Consider the following 20,916-nt stretch of genomic DNA (forward strand, 5'->3'; position numbering starts at 1 on the left):
ACTTTTTTATTTAGAAGTTACAGGTAGACTACATCAACTCGTTTAGCTTTCCAGTTATAATATCCATAATTATCCATAATTATTATTCAAACAAACAGAGGCCCATACAAGCTTGTTAACCGTTCTTCCGTTTATTTAATGAACATACTGTTTCCCTTTTCTTCACAAAGGCTGCATTTTGCTTACCACATATGTCCTTAGTTAAATGCTGACACAATTGTGGCCCCCAAACACCCTCTATCACACTTTACATATGCTCTATAAATCGCTCTGTACAAACAGAAGGTTGTTCTGAAAATAGCAGGCCTCCCTGCTGTTTGTCCCAAGAGCTGTCCTGAAGGTAAGAGATATTGTACTATTGAGAGTTTTACTATGCCCATAAAAAATGCAGGTACTTTTCTCACATAGAAAAGGTGTTCAGTCATGAAAACTGCAGCTTTTTTTGTAAAAGTCATAAATTATACATGAATTTCTGTCTGTATTCGTCGCTCCCTCTGACGCACAGTGCGCACAGTACAGTGCACCTCTCAGCGGTGGATCCGGTGACAGATGGAGGGCTGGCAGTAGAAAATGAAACCATTGCCAGGAGCCTGCTGAGTTCACACTGGACCTTCACAACCTATTAGTGTCAACGTCCCGGTGCACAGCAGAGGCCTGTGTTAGCACTTTAGAGAGTCGTGTCTGGAGTACAAAAACAACATGAAGTGAAGACTTTGGTTCCAAAAGCGAGATAAACTCTTCAAAGTTAAAGACAAACACAGAAAATGTGACAGGGAACATTCATAAAAACACCACCACAGCTAAAGTACAATTACTGATGTAGATTACAAAAGACATGGCTATACATCAGTGATTGGGCTGAATCACTGAACAAAAAAAACAGCAGTGCCCCCTACAGACAGGGGAGGCATGGTAACATGGTAACAGAAATGATAACAGAAATACAAAACTAAGACTTAAGATACCAGTATAAACGGAGGGATTACAACTATAATAACCAAAATATAGGGACAGAATCCTAACCTCAGAATATAAAATATACAAGAATCAAAAGTCACAGACCAGGACCATGACATACAATTATTGTTGTCATCTATAAATTTTCCAATGCACTATTTTACCAACCAAATAAAAGCTGTAAAAAAATAGTGAAGCAGATTCTTATTTTTTTGATTAGAATTATAGTTATTTACTCATGTTTATTAAGAGAAACGTTAGTTTTAGTGGTTGATTCATTTCTGACTCCTCTCATATGTAAGCCCGCTGTGTTCGCTCAAATTTGGGTATAAACATAATTTTTTTTTCCCTTGCTGGATAAATAACAAAATAATATGTGTTTTAAACAGGTTTTCACTGTTCTTGTTTTATGACAAGTGGTCTAATGAATTTGTTAAGCATGGTAAAACAAAATAAATAATAACCTAAAATAAACACATATTAAAGTCTTAGTGGATTCTTTAACTGTTTAAAATGCTTAATAAATTATTCTAATGACATACCTGATGTGTCTTAAGAAAAATAAATGCAATTTTGGGGCTTCTGTTTTCCACATTGTAAAGAAAAGCTACTGTTATCAGTGCAGCTTATATAAAATCACATAGAAAGAACCAGCTGCTTATTGCCTTGATTTTATTCTATAATAAATGTTAAAGTTAACACAAGGTGTTGGAGATGTTTTTTTATAGATAAGATTAAGTTAGCAGTTCAGATGAAAATATAGTGAAAACTCCCGAATCTGTTCTTTTGTAACTTTCACATTTTGCAAAGCCATCCACATGACTGTACTGGACCCTGTAGCAGTTCTGGTCTCTGTTCAGTATGTTCAACATCTCAGGTTTAACAGAATCAACTTTTGGAGGAATACTTTCATTTTTCTCAAGGTGGACCTAAAAATCCTCTGCAGAGACATTACTCAAATCAATATAAAAATGAAATACTTAAACAACTTTCTGACTGATAGCTTAAAAATTACCTTACCTGCATCGTTCAAGAACTTGCTTATGTTGGTGTCTGAAATAAGAAAAGAGCAGATAACAAAACATAAAACATGTAAAGGAAATACAACACCAATAACTTCTTAGTATAAATGAACTTTTTATTAAATTGTCAGATTTTTCTTTAAAGCAACATCAGATTTTTTCCTTTTTCTTTCACAAAATTCACAGGAAAAAAAATTAAGGCTGAACATAAGGTTTAACATTTCAAGTTATTATCTCAAAATTCAAACTTTTGAATACGTAGAAAATTTGAGACATTTAACTGTAAGTTTTGAGATAAAAATCTGAAATTACAACATATAGAAGGCAAAAAAGAAATGTTTTTTGCGTCCTGTTTCTTAAAAAGTCCAGTTTCTGGACATCACCTACCCATCATTTAAAATAAATCAGATACACATTAGGATGATTTCAAAAAGTGGTAAAGTTCAGATAAAAACCATCCTAATATGAGAACATTGTACACATACAACACAACCGTACCAAATAAATATTTCACACAGCATTGTTCCAGCACTTCATTGAAGCTACATCATGCTTCTGCGCAATGAAAAATGTGTTTCTTGGGCAAGAAACAAAAACAAATTCTTGATTGAAATTTAAGTTAAGGTGACACTTTAATCTAACTGATTATCATGTAATGAAGGAAAAGCATGTGTATAGAAAAAATTAAATAATGAGGACACTGTACATGCAGTTTATCACTGTGAGAGAAAAGTTTCAACTTAAAAATCACTCTTTGATTTAACAAGAGAGTGGATATCCCCAATGTGACCCACCTGCTATTCAAACCTTGCTAAGGGGAGATTTGCTAAAATGGGCGGTCTCCACCAAGGCACAGTTTAAGATAAATAAAGATTATTTTCAACTGTGAACGCTGCAAAGCTGCCCTCTTAAAATATGGAGGTTGGACAGTCCATAATGGGCCAATTTTAATGCAGCTCCTTTATTTTTTAACATCTCGGCTGCACTTAATGCGCCAACAAAACAGCATGTGTAAGCAAACATACAAATACAGTACAAACCAGGTTTTTGCACATACCGTATACTAAACAGCAGTGATGTTTGTAGGGTTGCTGAAGTTTGGCTAGCTATATAATGATGCGCTACGAGCGACGCAGCTATGTTAGCATAGCATAAACACAATGAAGCTGGAGGGTGAACGCTAACTTTTTTCCACTCGATAAAAGTTAATGTGAGGGTTCCTGATGCTGTCAATGGACCAAATTTCAGTCACGAGAACAGCTGACATAATACATCCACAACACGAAGTTAGTCATTATTATGCTGCAAAAACACGGGAATAGAGCAGCTGCAACAGAATTCAACATTAATGAATCAATGGTACGGAAGTGGGGGAAACAAGAAGAATGAGTTGAGTAAAGTTTGATCTGATTTTGTTTTGCCTAATGCGCCTTATATTCCGGTGCACCTTAGTATGAAAACAGACCCATTCATCAACAGTGTGCCTTATAATCCGGTGCACCTTATGGTCCGAAAAATACAGTAATACAAACAGTATATGCTGAAAGGCATGTGTTTAATTTTAACCTCCTTGACAAGCCAAAGAAGTCCCACCCGTATCCATGGATTATTGCAGGGGTGTCAAACTCCAGGCCTCAAGGGCTGGTGTCCTGCAGGTTTCAGATCTCACCCTGGGTCAACACACCTGAATCAAATGATTAGTTTATTACCAGGCCTCTGGAGAACTTCAAGACATGATGAGGAGGTAATTTAGCCAATTAAATCAGCTGTGTTGGATCAAGGACACATCTAAAACCTGCAGGACACCGGCCCTTGAGGCCTGGAGTCGAAGACCTGTGCATTAATGCAAATCCTACGTTTGGTTTTATAACACATATTGACTTGTTGTGATTAACAGTCAGTCTGCCGTTAAGGCAATTTCTGGCTTAAGATGATTTCCTGGCACTGTGTCTTTGGATATTTGTTGACCACAGTAGGTGAAAAAGCATCAACCATATGACCAGACTTGGCCCATAATTCTACTGCTGACAGTGCAAAAGAAAGGTGTGATGTTTTTTTCACTGGTTTCAGCATTTCAAACAAAATAAACAGAATAAATACAGAAAATAATAGAAAACAAAAAGCTTTTTCAGAAACCTGTCCAGATATAAAAATCCACTACAACAGATTTAAAAAAAAAACATGCAAAAAAAACCCCTTAAATATGATCTCAAATTTGAGAAGTTAAAAAGAAAGAGGGAAGATTAGACAACACACTCAGCCAACTCCTCCAGCCTTGTTCCCCCAGCCTCCCAAGTGTGGCAGAGGGACGTTAACGGCAGATGGTGCTGTTGGGTGCCTCTTCCGCTCTAAAGGATCTGTGGCGCAGATGTGCATGGTGTTGTTGTCACCAAGTTGTAATCCAACTACGTTGCAGAAGTGCATGTTGATTCTAGGTGTGGCAGGATAGCAGAAATTACCAGGGCTGGAGGACTGACGCTGCAGAGAAAAGAAGAAGAATATTTGTTTAAAGCGGTTCAGAATAAAAGAAAATCATGTTAGTTTGAGCCGCTGTAAGATTGAACAAAAATGTTTACATTCATTTTCCAGCACTTAAAATTCAGTCTTTTTTTGTCTTTGCTAAGAACTATTTTGGAAACATTTCATTTGGTTTTCTTAGCTTCAGACAGCTCTTTTTGTTTTTCAGTTTTTCTACTTTTGGACCTCTATGATGTCACTGAGAGCCGATGTCCCTAATACAGTAACCCCACTGAACCCTCAAAGCACTTTCTTACTACAAACCTGATTCAGTCATTTACACACACGCACTTTTTTCCTACGTTCTAAGTGTTTTTAACCTAATATTCATACATTCATTGTTCAGTGGATACATCGGGGGTCAGTATTTTGCTCAAACATACTTCTACATGCAACCAACAGAAGCCTGAGATCAAAACACCAACCGTCCGATTGGTAGACGACCTGCTCTACCTCCTGAGCCACAGACACCGCTGTGAACTGTAAATGATACAAAGTTAAAGTAAAAATTTGAACATGAAGCTGGAATGGAGCGTACCATGTTTCATCTCGTGGCTAAAAATTGTGTATCATGCAGTAAACCTTTTAATCTTTTTTTTTAATCAAAACATTTCTTAGCACAAGAATTGATGACTGAAGCTCAAATCTAACTGAAGATTTTGGCCCTCTGTGGACAAAAGTAATGGGACACCTTCACATACCACCTACAGGACCTGCTCAGACATGGAAACACATGCTATGAAGCTCCTGTTGTATATGTTCGTGCTGATATTAGTGCCAGATGATGTTTGGAGCTCTGTAGTTACTGAGTCAGCAGAGCTTTGGAGAAGTTTGCTCTTTTCGGGTTTTTAACTACTGCCTACATATATTTTTACTAGAATTGCTTTTATTTTGACACATTTTAACATTTATGAGGCACAACATGCAAGAAACATTTGGGTTATGTAGCTGCATGCTAAACAAGCAGATCTTCATAAAATAGTTATGGAAAGTGGACCAGTTCTCATATATTGTTTTTCTACTGTACTGAAGGACCCAAAGCGCTTTATACAACATGCCTCATTCACAGCCATCCATACAACCGCTTTTTTCCTTACTATATAACATTCACACACATTCATTAAATCACATATTATACATGCATTTGGCCATCTGAGATTCCAGACTGGGTGTACCATATAGGAAAAAAGGGTAGACATGAACATAACCCTTGCCAGGTCACTGGTGACCAGTGCTGGTCAAGTTACTTGAAAATAGTAATTAGTTACTAATTACAGATTAATTCTCCAAGAAAGTCATCCAGTTACTTTACAAATTACTTAGTTTCTGCAAGTAATTAGTAACTTCATTACTTTTTAAAAACATGATACAAAACTTGAATATGTAACAAAGCAATGGTCCTTTCAGTCCAATTCTTTTTTTCTGCATAATCCATCATATACAATTGAATTTTTAGTAACGCACTAACACAGCGTGCTTATGGGAAAGTAACAGTAACTCAATTACTTTTTTTGCAATAATAATCCCTTTACTTGTTACTTGAAAAAAGTAATTGGATTACAGTAACATACTTCTTTTAACATGTTACTGCCCGTCTCTGCTGGTGAACTGGTAAGTTTTGAATTAGGTTAACTTATGAAGTTAATTAGTATATTCAAGCTCTTTTAATTGAAAAACATTAGACCTGCTCATTGTGGAAAAAGTCTTTAAGTCGGTGAAAAACAACGAACACACACACCTGGTACTGAGAGAAATGGTTTTGCTTAAAAGGTGGGCAAATGTTTTTCGATGATCTATTTTGCGGCTTCCTCGATGGAGCTGACGGGGGCTGCGACTGAATGGGCTGAACAGAGGATGGTTTCATTTTATAGCCTGCTGAGTGGGGTTGGTCCACCTGAGACACATTGGCAGTTCGATGTGAAGGTGATTCTGGAAGGCAACACATTTATCTTCAGACATGAAGCCACAACAGGCACTTTATTTGACTACAACAAACGGTTCCCCCTTCAGTCAACCGTTTCTGTTCTGCTTCAGCAACAACTTCCTTCTTACCTTTGACTCTAGTGTTGTCTCTTTGATTTGCAGGCCAACTGCCAGCCACTTCCTGTAAGAAAAGGAAATAAAAGAATTGCTCTGTTGCAAGTTACAGCAAAGATGAAGAATGTGGAATAAAGTGAGGATAAACAATCTTTACCGGCCTCATTTTCTCACAGTTCTTACAGGGTCTCAATGGGATCCGAGTGTAGTGAAAATTATTTAGATGCTTCCTGTGGCTTTGGTGTAGTGACAGTGTGTAAAACTGTGACGACAGTGGCTGATGAGCTTTACCGCAGTGTAACTTCCCTTGGATTAAGGCTCAAGATAAGTAACACTGATACTAATAATGGTACTAAAAACACACATGCTTTCCACTAAAAGTCTCTCACGATTGTCGTTCTTTCACAAGATATGCTAAAAATGTACAAACAAGATTAACGTATTTCTTTTATGAGTAAATCTATAAAATCCACATCTTGGAAAGCATCTACACTTACTGTAATGTTTTAAACTTTAGTTTTTTCTTGTTTTTTTAAGTGAAACAATATAATTAAATGTGTGGTAGACAGATCTACATCTACGCCCCTCTCATTACACAACTATGATTACATGTATGTGATTCATAGTCAGCATTACATTTTGGCTTAACGTAAGAGTCCATTTCCATCCCCCCCATATGAAAGTCCTCTACTTAGATGATTGCACCACTTGGTCTTACTTCCTATATGGACTATTTTCTATTATGAAATTTAAACCACAATGTATTGCAGAAGTCTAGTTACCATTCAGACCACTTGAATTACAATATGTTGAAGGGGTATTTTTGATTTTTTTTTTTTGTTCAGTGATGGCCCAATGTGAACCTTAATGTAAAAAACCACTAGACCAGCAGTTCTAGATATTAATCATTAGTTAGTCCTTCAAGAAAAGTATGCTTTATGATTCTAATAAAAATGTAACCTGAAGTGAAAGTCTATCAGTCTGTTATGGGGAGGGGAGCAACCATAGTCACTAAGGGATTTTTCCAGGTTGATGGCTTCTTAAACCAGAGGGTGTGGGAACTCCAGGCCTCAAGGGCCGCTGTCCGGCAGGTTTTAGATGTGTCCTTGATCCATCACAGCTGATTTAAATGGCTAAATTACCTCCTCGACATGTCTTGAAGTTCTCCAGAGGCCTGGTAATGAACTAATAATTTGATTCAGGTGTGTTGACCCTGGGTGAGATCTAAAACCTGCAGGACACCGGCCCTCAAGGCCTGGAGTTCGACACCCCTGTTGTAAGGAAAAAACCCTAAAATAATCCAAAGAAAAACCCAGCCATCAGACAACTCCTTACAACCAAGCACATGGTGACAGTGGAAAGGAAAAACTCCCTTTTAACAGGAAGAAACCTCGGGCAGAACCAGGTGCATGGACCATGCGGCCATCTGCTGCGACCGGTTGTGGGTGAAGGGAGGAAGACAGGATAGAACACACATGTCCTTAATTTTAAAATTAAATATAGTGGACAACAGTATCGGTCTTCACCTCTTAATCTTTGAATTCAGGTGCTTTCAGTCTCATGTGCGCAGGTATATAAAGTCCTGCCTCTGGCCATAAAGTCTGCCTTTACAAACATATGTGAAAGAGTGGATCATTCTGAAGACCTCACTGAATTACAGTGTGGTGCTGTTAACAGGACGCCATCGTTGCAACAAGTCAGGTTATGAAGTTTCTTGCCTCCCAGTTAGTCAACAATCCCCTCTGTTTAAGAACCAGAGTACCTCAGACCACGTAGCGTTACAGAGCGGGGTCACTGAGTCTAAAAGTTGCAAACCTCCTCTGGCATTACCGTCAGCACAAAACCTGTGCACAAGGAGCCCCATGCATGGGTTTCCATGACTTGTACATGTAATGCTTAGGTTGTCGTGCTTATTTTACATTTGCTGTGTTCAGGATTCCTCTTTGAAAATTCCCCTAGTGCAGTAGGAAGTGATGCACACAGTATTTCCCCGTGACTGAAGAAGCGCAGTGTTGAAACAATACTGTATTGGCCAATTCATGACAAAAGGGAAAGAAATGGCATAGAGCACATTTTGAGTATTTGAATGTTGTTTTTTGCCACTCAGCTCATTCTGACTACAACACTGATGGTTGGTTTATAATTTCAAACCTACATGGTGTTTGGAGCTAATCCTTTCTGACAACTATATATAATTTGTCAGCGTTGAACTGAAGCAAACGTGACTCTCTCTGCTCACCTGAATGGGCGGGCGCCCTGTAGGGACATCTTCACAAATGTTTGCAGGTTTCACTATGGTGCTCACTGCAAAAAATATACTGCTATTGTTATTATTGTTATTATATAGATAAAACAAGCTTTTATTGTAGTTTTCTTTTGTAGTTCTGTAGCATCAGTTCATTTTCTAGCCGGAAAGACAAATAGAGTTCACACTGCTACATGTTGATGACAATTAGAAGAACATGAAAGCTGTAGCGAAGTTTGGTTTTGACAAATCTGTTGGTTTTTTGTTTTGTTTTTTTGCTCTGTTTCACACAGAAACTTACGGAGCCCCGCAGGGGACATGGAAGAAAAAAAATTAAGACGGACTTTTGCAAGATCTCGCAAATGTTTTGCAAGATCTCGACTTAGTTTTGCGAGATCTCGCAAAACTAAGTCGGGATCTCGCAAATGTTTTGCAAGATCTCGCAAAATAAACTCGGGATCTCGCAAAATTTGCGAGCTCTCGCAAAAGTTTTAGCCGCCAGCTCGAGGTCGAGGCACGATGTGCCGGGAAAGCGGTGTTCCTCCCAGCTGTAGTACGTCTCGACCTCCCGTTAGCTTCGAGATGGTGGGTGTCAGATCTCCGAAAACGTCGGAGCACTTTTGCAAATATGTGATGTCTTGTAAACCAAGCAGATATCTGACGTTTACACAACTACATTCACGCCTCAAAACATCTTAAAAGTTTATTTTGTGACCCAGAAAGAATAATATTACAACTAAGTAGCTGCCGCCATTGTTGGAATTCAACTTTTGCGAGATCTCGCAAAGGTTTTGCGAGATCCCGAGTTTGTTTTGCAAGATCTCGCAAAACTTTTGCGAGATCCCGAGTTAGTTTTGCGAGATCTCGCAAAAGTCCGTCTTAATTTTTTTTCTCCCATGTCCCCTGTGGGGCTCCGTAGAAACTTTAAGTGGAAGCTTTAGAAAAAATCATGTTTTAGACACTAAGTGAGAAATTAGCTTATCTTTGCATTGACTTGAGTCTCTAATCTGACATAGCAACAGACAAGAAAAAATGTAATGAGTGCATTTTCAAATATTGTAGACTTTTTCTTTAATGCACTCAATCAAAAATATGCTTATTGGCTTCAGATATTGGTATAAATATCTGAACCAGGGCGTATTGCTCTTCTTGCTGTGACACCTATTAAATAACCAAGTTGTAATGTATTCACAAGTACGCTTTAAATGTGTGGTGTTAAACATGGTGCGAAACATACAAAACAATATCACAGAATCTAATATACGCTGATTATGGTAAAACAGACCTGCAGACTGAGCAATAGAAAACCTCTCAAACTGCTCAGTCATTTCCTCTGTTTCCGTTTGGTCCTGGAAAGAGGAAAAGAAACAAAAAATCAGTCCGTGACGTAAATTAACCTCCTAAGACCCGAACTCTTCCACGGCATGCATTTTTAATTTCTCTTTGATATTTGGGCATATTGGGGCCCAATGAATGTAAAAACAAAGAATTACCAGATTTTTTTTTAACCTTATTTTTGTTTTTATGAAAAATCAGAGCCACATATGAGGATATTTGTTTAAAATGTTGATAGAACAGTAGCAGTATAACGTCCTCGTCAGTGGATATCAGGCCCTTCTAGAGCAAAATTGAGTATTTTGGTCTAAATAACCCAAAATGTGATGTCCACATATGTGGACGCCAGGTCCTAGGAGGTTAAGAAAAAACAAAAAAATATGCTGCGTCATGTCAAAGTTTCACATAGTAACAAAATTACTTATGTCTATGAAAACAAGAGGTTTGTCCCTCACCAGTTTCTTCAGCACTCCATGAACGGCGTCAATAATTGCACGTTTGTGCATCTTATACAGCTCTTCTGTCACAATTGTGCACACTGCAGAGGGTGTGAAGACAAAACATTAGGGCCAGCCAAGCTGCTCTGGTTTTCTTTAGAGTTTAGATAACCTGGTTTGAAAGATTTCTTCAGCAATTAAAAATGTGAAATATAAAGTAAATACTGTCCTTAACAAATTTATTAGTCCACCCGTTTAAAACTAAAAGTTATGCTGTTATTTATTAGCCAAATAATGAACTGAATTCACAAATTTATAATCAAATTTACCCAAATTTGAGCTTCTTAAGGAAGCTGGGTTTTGTGTGCATGTAAAGCACTTTGGTTTAAAATGTGTTATAGAAATAAAATCTCCATTTCTTTGCTTAGTCCTGTTCTAATCAATAACAAGAGTCTCCAGCTATGCTAGATGCTTTAAGAATAATGCTAATGTTCAACCTCTGTGGTTCAAAAACTACTTTACTGCATTAAGTATAAAATAGCATAAAAACAGATAATACACATAAGAAATTTAAAAAGCAATAAAAAGGGTGAACAGAAAGACCGCATGACATAAAAGGAAGTTTATAAAACTGTTTCACTGATTCTGCAAGCCTCATCTCCTCAGGCACATCATTAAAAATCTGAGGGACCCTGATGACAAAAGGACCTTCAGATTTAAGCCTTTGCAGAGTCAGTAGAGACCCACCTCAGGCTCTAAGACAACCATCCCACCCAGTTTTCTTACCATGAGAAGTGGGTCTTTGAGCAGGTTTAGCCTCCCAGCATTTCTGCATGAGCTCCATTAGTCTTGCTAACCCGGCACGCCCTGCAGCCAAACAACGGATCTCGTCCAGCGATGGACGGTCTCCCTGCGGGATGCGGAGACGAACTATGCTGGACAATGCATCTGCATCAGAGGGATGTGTGCGTCAGGAGAGCATCAACATTTTACGTTTCTGCACTGATGATTATTTTGAAGTGATGTGTTTAAATTTTCTCTAACAAATAGCTTCATATGAACAAAGGACTAAAAGTAAAGTGTTTTTTGGTTTGCTAAATTTACCTTACTATTATGGGACACTCTCTGCCCTCTTCCAGGGTAGCATAACACTTATGCTATAACATAAGTGTTAGCACTTAAGCTTATTGAGTGGCAAAAAGCATGACTTCACTTCAGTTTTGCAGACATGTGATTGCTAACCATGTACTGTTAACAGTGAGCCACTTAGAGGTGTGAGATTAAGGTGACATTTGGTGACGAAAACACCAAATGAGATGCTGCACTCTATGTGAGAGAGGGTATCTTGGAGGACCACGACTGCCAATGCCATCCTACAAATCACTTAAGAAGAAGAATATTGCTGCATAGTTTGAATGGAAGCGACAGATTTATCTACAAACACTGTCCCGCTGCTCTCAGAGCTGTAACTGAAGTGCGACACAAAGCGAGATTGGAGAAGGTTTGCTTACAAAGTAAAAGCTGCATGTTTTAGACTATGATGATCTGGATGACTGAGAACCTGCACAGACATACTTGTTATGATGTTGTGATACAGAGCTGAGACACAAGTTTTACTAAAAATTCCTGAACAAAAAATTTAACATGAAAAACTAAAGGAAATTATTGCAATCTGCCAGCAATCAAGGCAATCACAGCTGAACTTTCTTTGCAACTGATTTCACTCACTAACAGAAACATTCAGGATCCACCAATTTTGCGAAATACACATTTTTCCCTAGCAACCAGTGGTTCTATGATGGCCAACTGGGCTTCACTTTTTAGACTGGGAGTAACTGCCATCTGTTATGCTATGTTCACACTGCAAGTCTTAATGCTCAATTCCTATTTTTTGATCAAATCCGATTTTTTTTTGTCTGTTTGATGATGATGACCATTCAAACAGCAGTCGCTTTCTAAAACATCAGATATGTATCGGATTCAGTACCACATACGAAAGTGACCCAGGTCGGATTTGAAAATATCAGATTTGTTCTGTTCAAACTGTCATACCATGATCGGATATGTGTCGCATAGGGTCAAAAAAGTCGATTTGATGCGCTTTCGCCTGCATTGTGAACGTAGCCTAAGACTCTATGCTGATCACAGACCGTCAAACTTTCTGTTTGACTGTTGGTTCATTGTCTAAAAACAGTCAGTGGAGTCTTTAGTTTAGTTATTCTATCTTCTGGTTACACATGGTGAATTTCCACTATGTGGCTTCAGTTTGCTGCCAGTTAGAATCAAAAACACTGGCTATAAAGGGGGCTCTGTCAATATGCATTCAATCATGTGAAGCTCAGAGTCAAATAAGGATAGAAGCTGTTTTTGAGCCAAGGAGGGGGAAGATTATGGAAGCTACCTACGTGGATATGGTTCTTTTCCTGTGACAATGGACCATAACAGTATACCATAGCTGAAAGAGAGATGGAGAAAATCAAACACAGCAATTATAATAATGTATATCTGCAGTCATTGTCGAGTTTGGCTATCAGTTTGTCAGTCTGCTCCATGACATCAGTAACAACAACACGACCAGATTACAGAGGGAGGAGTTAAGCAACTGGCTGCAGTTCGTCAAATGAGGAAGTCACATGATTACAATTACGATACATTATTCCTCAGCCAAGTTCCCTGGAACCTGTTAACCTCGTGTGTTACCACTCGTATTTTTATTTACCCACCAGCAATGAGCCTGTGGTTAATGGCTGTGGATTAGAATGCAAAGTTCACCATCTAATGTTTTAAGATGAGTGTGAAGGTGAAATTTGGCATTGGTACTAATTCCTAAATATCAAAGGAAAAATTGACTCTTTTACCTGTAGATATCAGATGCCCGAGTTGGGTTGTATGAGATGCTAAATGCCTCTGGGGGCATGTAGCTGATAGTTCCCCCTTCTTCTTCGTCGCTGTACTTCTTAGATTTCCGTGTGACACTTTGGGAAAACTTGGCAAGGCCGAAATCTGTAAGCTAGACGGAAACAGAGGGAAGGAGAAGACAATCAGGCAGTTTGTTTGGACAAAAATACTGTATTTTACACAAACCTACAGTGCATTGTATTAAAAATATTACTGCTTTATTAAAGACACCTTAAAAGAAACTGCTCAAACTGTTATCTATCTCATTTTACTGCAATCTTTCCGGTCTTTGATGTTATCCATGAAAACAGTCATGGATAATTATTTAAAATTACATTCATGACTTGTGGAGTATGTAAGTTGCACTTGAGTAACCCCTGAAATGACAAAGCAAAAAATCCATGTGAAATGCTGAAGTAAAACTACTTTGTAAAAACCCCCCAAAATTAATTATATTGGCCAACTTTCTGAAAATCTTACATTTTAATTTTATAAACACATCACAGAACAAATGTTTTTAAATGTCTTTAGATGTATTAAGAGTTTTAGAGGATATTATTAATTAGAAAAAATAATAGTAGTAATAAAATCATATGTAAGCTAATTTTAAACCATTTTTATTCACCAAAAACCTTTTAATAACCCAATTATTACAGGTGTGCTTCATAATAAAGTAGTCAAGTGGTCTCAATATTAAGCTAACAATAGTAAGAAATGGATTTAAAACCCTTTATTCAAATCAATCTAATATCTGCTAACATATTAAAAAATAAACCCATCTATTCACCAAAATCATCAAAATTTAGCTTCGTTGAGAAAGTTGGACCTATTGCCGCTGTCACAGGGTAAGAGGTAGTCTAGACTCTGGCTATCATTATTGTATTTGTAGAGTCACCAATAAAACACTCAAACATGTAATAAACGTGTCCATTTCATGCTTTGTCTCTTCAAAGCTTGAAAAGGACCTAAATTTAATCATCAACAGATGAACACAAGGTCAACTTGGTTGGTACCAAAGGAGATTTATCAAATAAAGAATTGTTGGCTAACGGCTTGTGATTGACAAGTATTCAGTTGTCTGGGTGGATGCTCTCCATCGCGAACAATCCTGCCAACATCTTTACTCAAGATACTTTGGAAGTCCTGTTTCTCATAACGTCTCTGATTCAGTCACAGTAAATACAGTTGGATGAGGTTTGGGACTCTTCCAAGAGGAAACTCCACCAGTTTTACGCATTAAAGTCTGTTTACAGTTGTGCAAAGCCTTTTGTGGTAAACACCATGATGTCATTGTGGTTAGGCTAAAGAGTGGGGCTCAAAGTCAGATGGAAAGCATTAGAGAAAATACAATTTTCTTTAAGCAAATAGTATTATTAAATTTCTTTATGACTGGGCCAAGTGTCCCCTTTTTTGGAAATCAAAATATGGTCACCCTAATATAAGACCTCTGCTGGTGATTCAAAGGTTTGAGTTTTCAATGTGAAGAAGAAAACGCAGCTGTTTGTATTTTTCCTTCCAAAATTTATAGAAAATAATTACTTCTAAATCAGCAGAGCACCATTTTAAAGTCTAAACAATCACCTTGGCATTCAGAAAGGAGTCCAGCAGCACGTTGCTCGGCTTTAGGTCCAGGTGCAGCAGAGCAGGAGAGAGATTGTGGAGGAAGTTTATACCTAGGGCCACCTGGTGGGTCAGTCTGAAGGCCAGTGGCCAGGGCGGGGGTCCTTGTAAAGTTCTCTGTTAGAGTAAGGGCAGATCATTTTGGCTTTACACTTTGACAATCTCTTGTCTTACATTTTTCTCATCTAGCTCAGTATAACCTCCTACTCATACATAATTTCTCAATTTAAACCCAGGTATTTGTAACTGGACTCTTCCAGTTCAGCTGCTTTGTTGTTTAAAGATGTTACACATGAAAACCGGCCTAACCTTTAATCCTTATAACAATTTCAAGAAAGAGAACAATCAATATTAGTCTAGAGCCACCCTAAAGGCTCTTTGAGGTTGAGCTTAAAGACACAATGTCTATATGATTGCAACTGACATGATAATTTAGCATGTTAGCATCAGCTAAGGTAAAGCTAATTATTTTGTAACCAGACATACTGATAAAGTCTGAACTACTGACCGTAAACTGAGTCACAAATATGTGTGGATTTCCCTAAAGGTGAATCCCAATAGACTTCCATGTTATAATGCTCTACTTTTAAGACTTGAAGTTACAGTATGCATAATTAGCGAGTGCTAGGGTTAGCTACAAAGTCCCCTTGTCTACTCTCCTGTCCATATGGATAAAAGACAGTAATGGACTTTTTGTAATGAAATAACCCACACTGCCATAATCATTATTGGGAGTTGTATTGTTCAGCTGAACCTAAACAATATCAAACCAAGATTTATTTACTATTAACTAACATTGATTTCTTCTTATGAGTGGTTCCTAGCTTTAAGCACATGACTTGTTACCATGATGGCAATGATTCTTGTACACTGAAAAAAAACAATTTTATATCTAAGCTCAACCAAACAAGCCCTTAACTTAAAACATGACATTTCCCTGACCCAAGGAGAGGTAGTTTACATGTTGAAAAAAACAGTACAGCATTTTAGAAGGGCTTGTTTAGGAAATTTTAGGCCAATCTATCCAATAAATTTTGAGACACTATAATTCGTCAAGCCTTTTGGCCTTCATCTAAGTGGATCAGGTATGTTGTTTACCTGCAGGTTGGCAAGTGATCCTCTCTCCATGAACTCCATGACCAGCCCAAGCTTTACTGGTCCAAAAGAGGGACTATGACCTTTAAAGACCCCAAGGACTGGAATGACGTATGGGCTGCTTCCTTTACACATCATTCTGACTTCACGCAGCAAGGATGAACTGGTCCTGTGTGTGTCGGATTCCCCCGTCAGTAAAATCCAACTCTTGTTATTATCTAAAAACAGTTTGGGTAACCACTTACCCATCGTCATCGTGGAGCAGTTTAACGGCCACATCGCAGCACCACATTTGATGTCTGGCCTTGTAGACTTGTCCGAAACCTCCAGAGCCTTTTACTTCCCAGTCATCCAGATCAGAGTCTCCAATCTCCGCGTGAGTGGGAGAGCTGTGCAGTGCCATATTTCACTAGAATATTATATAAATGAAGACAGCAGGGAAATTTATTTTGTTATTATACAACTGTAGCTTGCCTCCACCAGTGTGTGAACGTGTGTGTGAATGGCATTCAGTGTGGCACTGCTTCATTCAACATGCCTACCCATATACAAATAAGAAGTAGGTAAAATAAATACTTTTCTGGGTTTATTTGGCTTGAAATGCCAAAATTGGTGCCCAAAGAGCAGAAGTGTTAGCTAAAGACTTTCACGTCATGGAGTTTGAATGTGTTCCCCTTTGAAAAATGTTTACTTCTGTCAGGTGTTACCTTGTTATCTGGTCATCTGTTCAATTTGCTGCCAGCAGCATCATAAATACTGATTTTCTTTATTGCTTCAGTCATTGAGGAAGTTGAACCGTATGTTAGGAGGAACTAAAGTGCCTCTGGTAATGTCCATTTTAAAAGGTAAAATTCAGAGAACTAGCTTTTCAACACACACCTCAACATATACACAGGAAACCACACTCTTTGTTTTTCAGGGGCCTTGACACGCTACAAAAATTCCAGAAAGTCGGCAAAATAAAAGAAACGTGTCAACAATGCAGAAACACAACAGCCCTGCTGTGAAAGCTACCTCTGTAGACTTTGTTTTAGTGAACACTGTGAAGTATTAGAGACTTTAGTAGCTTCGGTTGTTCCCCTAAACTGCGATTTATACTAATTTAAAGGATGCCTAATGTTGTGTCTTCTGTGAACCAGACTGACACTACATTAAAGTTTGAAACCATTACGAACTCATTGCAAGACACTCACATAAACACTAGTAAGAGAATCTAGTGGATTTTTCAAAACATGGGGAATTACTCACCCTTAGTTATTCGCTCCTCTCTGTCATCATTCAATCATACCGAGTAAGTGTGAAAACCCTTGTGCTTATTCAGTGACTTTCTACTCGCTACTAGAGGCTGGACCTGGTGGAAGCAGAAGCGAAAGTTCAGCTCCGACCAATAAATGTCTTTTTTTTTAACTTCTGCTTCTGTCCTGCTCCTTTTTTATTTTTTTTAACCCTAGTTTTATTTCACAGATTTAAATCTTTAAGTGTTATTTATCACCAAAAAAAGGGAAGAGGAGAAATAATCAGGTGAAAAGTTACAAAAGACTTTTTTGTTGCTGTGAGAGTAATAATCATTCTGTAAGATTTTTTTTTTAATTTGGCCAGCAGATGGTGCTCAACTCAGTGTGTCAGTAATGTCAGCTGAGTTATAGTAAATGGGAGGGTTTTACAAAATCACAACACCGCAAGTATGGAGGACTGACAAAACAGGCATCACACGCTTTTGTCTTGGCCTGAGCTTCTTTATGTGGATGAATCAGGGCTAAAACACAAATGAGACAAATAAAGACCAGGAAGTAAAGATAATCCTGAAATTAAAATGAATAAATACCCACCAATAAATACAGATAAAATACATTTAAAAATAAAACAGGTAAGAAAAGATAGCGTCCTGTGTTGATCTTTTTTTTTTTCTTAGGGTAATTTCATTAAAGGTTGGTTAAACATTATAGATGCAGGTTAACTAGCCCTAACATGATCAATTAAAAACACTGGCATTAAAAGCCAAACACGTCATTATGTAATGACAACAGTTTATAGGTTCGCATCAACAGGCTTTGTTTCCAGATGATTAAAATAATGACAACACCGCCCCAGTTCAGACATTCCTGTGTCTTGCTTTTTTATTACAGGTGTGTCTGAACACACACCTGACATGTTGTCATTCGATGCAAGCCTGAAAGCAAGACTGATAATTTGCTCTGCAATCATATGCTAAAGAATCAGGGCGTGTGTGCTGAGCATTCTTGTCCTGTAGAAGAATCAGGGCGTGTGTGCTGAGCATTCTTGTCCTGTAGAGCAGGAACGTCAAACTCAGGTTGAATGAAGGCCATGCTGAATCACAATGACATACAGGGACATAAAGCAAAATTAATCTATAGTGACATGATTTATGTTTAGACCCATTGCCAAAAAAGACTGAAATTTCTATAGCAGATTGTAAAAAAAAAAAAAAAACAGTGCCTTTTTCTGTCCTTTAATTGTTTATCTATTAGCTAATTGCTTTGGTGTAGCATGACTGGATTGGAGGATTGGAGTCTTCGTCCAGCCAGTTCTGGCCCACGGGGGTTATGTCTGACAAACCTGATCTAGCAGAAAAAAACAAGCAGACTATTCAGGTTAAAGTTCTAACTGTTAGTTCAGCTACTGTGATCATCTTTGGGTTGCTTTTTCAAACTGACCTTCATAAAGTGTACGATCACGCTGGGTACAGCCAGCCCTTCAAGAAACTAGCTGCACATAAAAGTGTTCAAACCGGCTTTGCTCTTGAAAAACAAAGACTGCCTCAGTGAAAAAGAATCCACTGAATGTTCCTCACTATCAAAAACCATCACCTTGTTTGTCACCTTTCATTTTTTCAAGGCTTTTTGTGTTAGCCAGGTACTGAGCATGCAGGTGTGCAGAAAGAGCACCTCTCTGTTTGCACAGCTGCAAATGTTTATTGGGTCTTATCACCAATGGTGATGAGACGGCTTACAGGGAGGAGGTCAGCACCCTGACCCACTGGTGTCAAGACAACCATCTCACCCTCAACGTCGCAAAGACAAAGGAGTTGATAGTGGACTTCCGGAGGTGCAGAGAAGTACACACCCCCATCACCATCAACGGCACTGCTGTGGAGAGAGTGAGCAGCTTCCACTTCCTTGGCGTACACCTGGCTGAGGATCTTACGTGGTCAGTACACATAAACAAAACAGTGAAGAAGGCGCAGCAGCGCCTCTTCTTTCTCAGGAGACTGAAAAGATTCGGCATGAGCCCCCGCATCCTCAGGACCTTCTATCACTGTGCCATTGAGAGCATCCTCACTGGATGCATCACCACCTGGTATGGCAACAGCACCGCCTACAACTGCAAAGTTCTCCAGCGAGTAGTGCGGTGCTCTGAACGGATAATTGGAGGTGAGCTTCCCTCCCTCCAAGACATCTACAGGAAGCGGTGCCTGAGGAAAGCGGGGAGGATCATCAAGGACTCCAGTCACCCCAGCCATAAACTGTTCAGACTGCTTCCATCAGGAAGGAGGTTCTGCAGCATCCGGTCCCGTACCAGCAGACTGAGAGACAGCTTCTTCCACCAGGCCATCAGACTGCTGAACACGTCATAGACACCTCAGCTTCACTACTGGAACTTTAACATTATGCACTCCATACTGTACAGTAACGCCACTGTTTTGCACATGTCTCAACTCTGTATATTTTTATATATTTTATTTATTGTTTACTCTATTTAATTTGTAAAACATGTGTATACACACACACACACACACACGTAGAAAAATATTTAGTATACACATCCAGAAATGCATATACTATTATATATTGTACATATATTTATTAGTTTCAGATGTAGCCATTCTTGTATTTTGCTTGTTTACATTATTGTATTTTGCACAACTCTGTTGCTTGTGAAGCTCGCACACAAGAATTTCACTCACATGTGCTGTGCCAGTGTGCCTGCACATGTGATGTGACAATAAAAGTGATTTGATTTTGATTTGATTTGATTTATTGGGGACATGAAGGGGGATGTCTCACCTGAGGAGGGCAACATGAGGTGTCATAGGTGGACAGAAATAAAAATCTAGAATTTTCTGCAAAACCAATGGGTTATAATCTTTAAACTTCAAGTTATTTTCTTAATATTGAGCTTTTTCTCAGACATTTAAGTTCGTGAGTCAGAATTTTCAGATTACAACTCAAGATTTTGGAAACATTTTAATCAGGTCTGCAGGCCTGACAAGGAGGATTTGCACTGCTGTGCTGTGTTTGGCTGGCTATCAAACCTACATAAGAATGACACAACACGTGGTAAATGTTGCAGCACGTCTAAAACAAAAATGATGCTTAAACCACTATAAACCACTATTCTCTGAACAGACACGATATAACCACTGATAACAAGTGATTGTCTTCCTCAGTGACGTGTCATGCAGGAGATAAACTAGAGATAAACGCAACACGTGTACATGCACTTCGTGTTGCAGGAAGGCATTGATTTTCATACAGTCATGTAGTTGCATCTGTGGGGTGGAAGCATCTAGTGAGCATGCTCAGTTGTTTCTGATTCTTTATCAAGATGTAAAGAAGAAAAAATGACTTGGAAGGGCAGTTGATTGTTGATGCACAAGTATCTTCCACAGAAACTGCTTAACACACATCATATGGGGGTTCTAGTGTATACAGAGCTCATTATGTCACACAATGGAGGTTATGGTTGGTGGTAACTCAAAGACGTGTGAAACAGTGATTCTGTGAGGTAAATC

At 38.5% G+C, this 20,916-nt stretch overlaps 1 protein-coding gene across 1 annotated transcript; it reads right to left on the bottom strand.

Moving 5' to 3' along the window:
* Window positions 1–1,376: 1,376 nt before the first annotated feature.
* Window positions 1,377–17,468, bottom strand: ripk3 (receptor-interacting serine-threonine kinase 3). Its single transcript, XM_026162637.1, has 14 exons — window positions 17,412–17,468; window positions 16,409–16,572; window positions 16,167–16,332; window positions 15,030–15,185; window positions 13,409–13,560; window positions 12,956–13,005; window positions 11,337–11,498; window positions 10,569–10,651; window positions 10,064–10,127; window positions 8,773–8,837; window positions 6,549–6,600; window positions 6,235–6,425; window positions 4,236–4,457; window positions 1,377–2,010 (listed from the first exon to the last, which is right to left on the bottom strand). The coding sequence occupies exons 2-13, from the start codon at window positions 16,564–16,566 to the stop codon at window positions 4,236–4,238; spliced, it is 1,521 nt and encodes a 506-aa protein (XP_026018422.1). The 5' UTR covers window positions 16,567–16,572; window positions 17,412–17,468; the 3' UTR covers window positions 1,377–2,010.
* Window positions 17,469–20,916: the final 3,448 nt, after the last annotated feature.

The sequence above is a fragment of the Astatotilapia calliptera genome, chromosome 3, assembly GCF_900246225.1.
Source record: "Astatotilapia calliptera chromosome 3, fAstCal1.2, whole genome shotgun sequence".
Lineage (NCBI taxonomy): Eukaryota > Metazoa > Chordata > Actinopteri > Cichliformes > Cichlidae > Astatotilapia > Astatotilapia calliptera.

Excerpts from the sequence above, each read along its gene's own strand:
- ripk3 (XM_026162637.1), bottom strand. The coding sequence starts at position 16,566 with ATGGCACTGCACAGCTCTCCCACTCACGCGGAGATTGGAGACTCTGAT. Across the intron at positions 11,499-12,955 it reads AGGAAAAGAACCATATCCAC|ATGCATTGTCCAGCATAGTT; the intron begins GTAGGTAGCTTC and ends CCTCTGATGCAG. Across the intron at positions 4,458-6,234 it reads ACCATTTCTCTCAGTACCAG|CGTCAGTCCTCCAGCCCTGG; the intron begins GTGTGTGTGTTC and ends TTTTCTCTGCAG.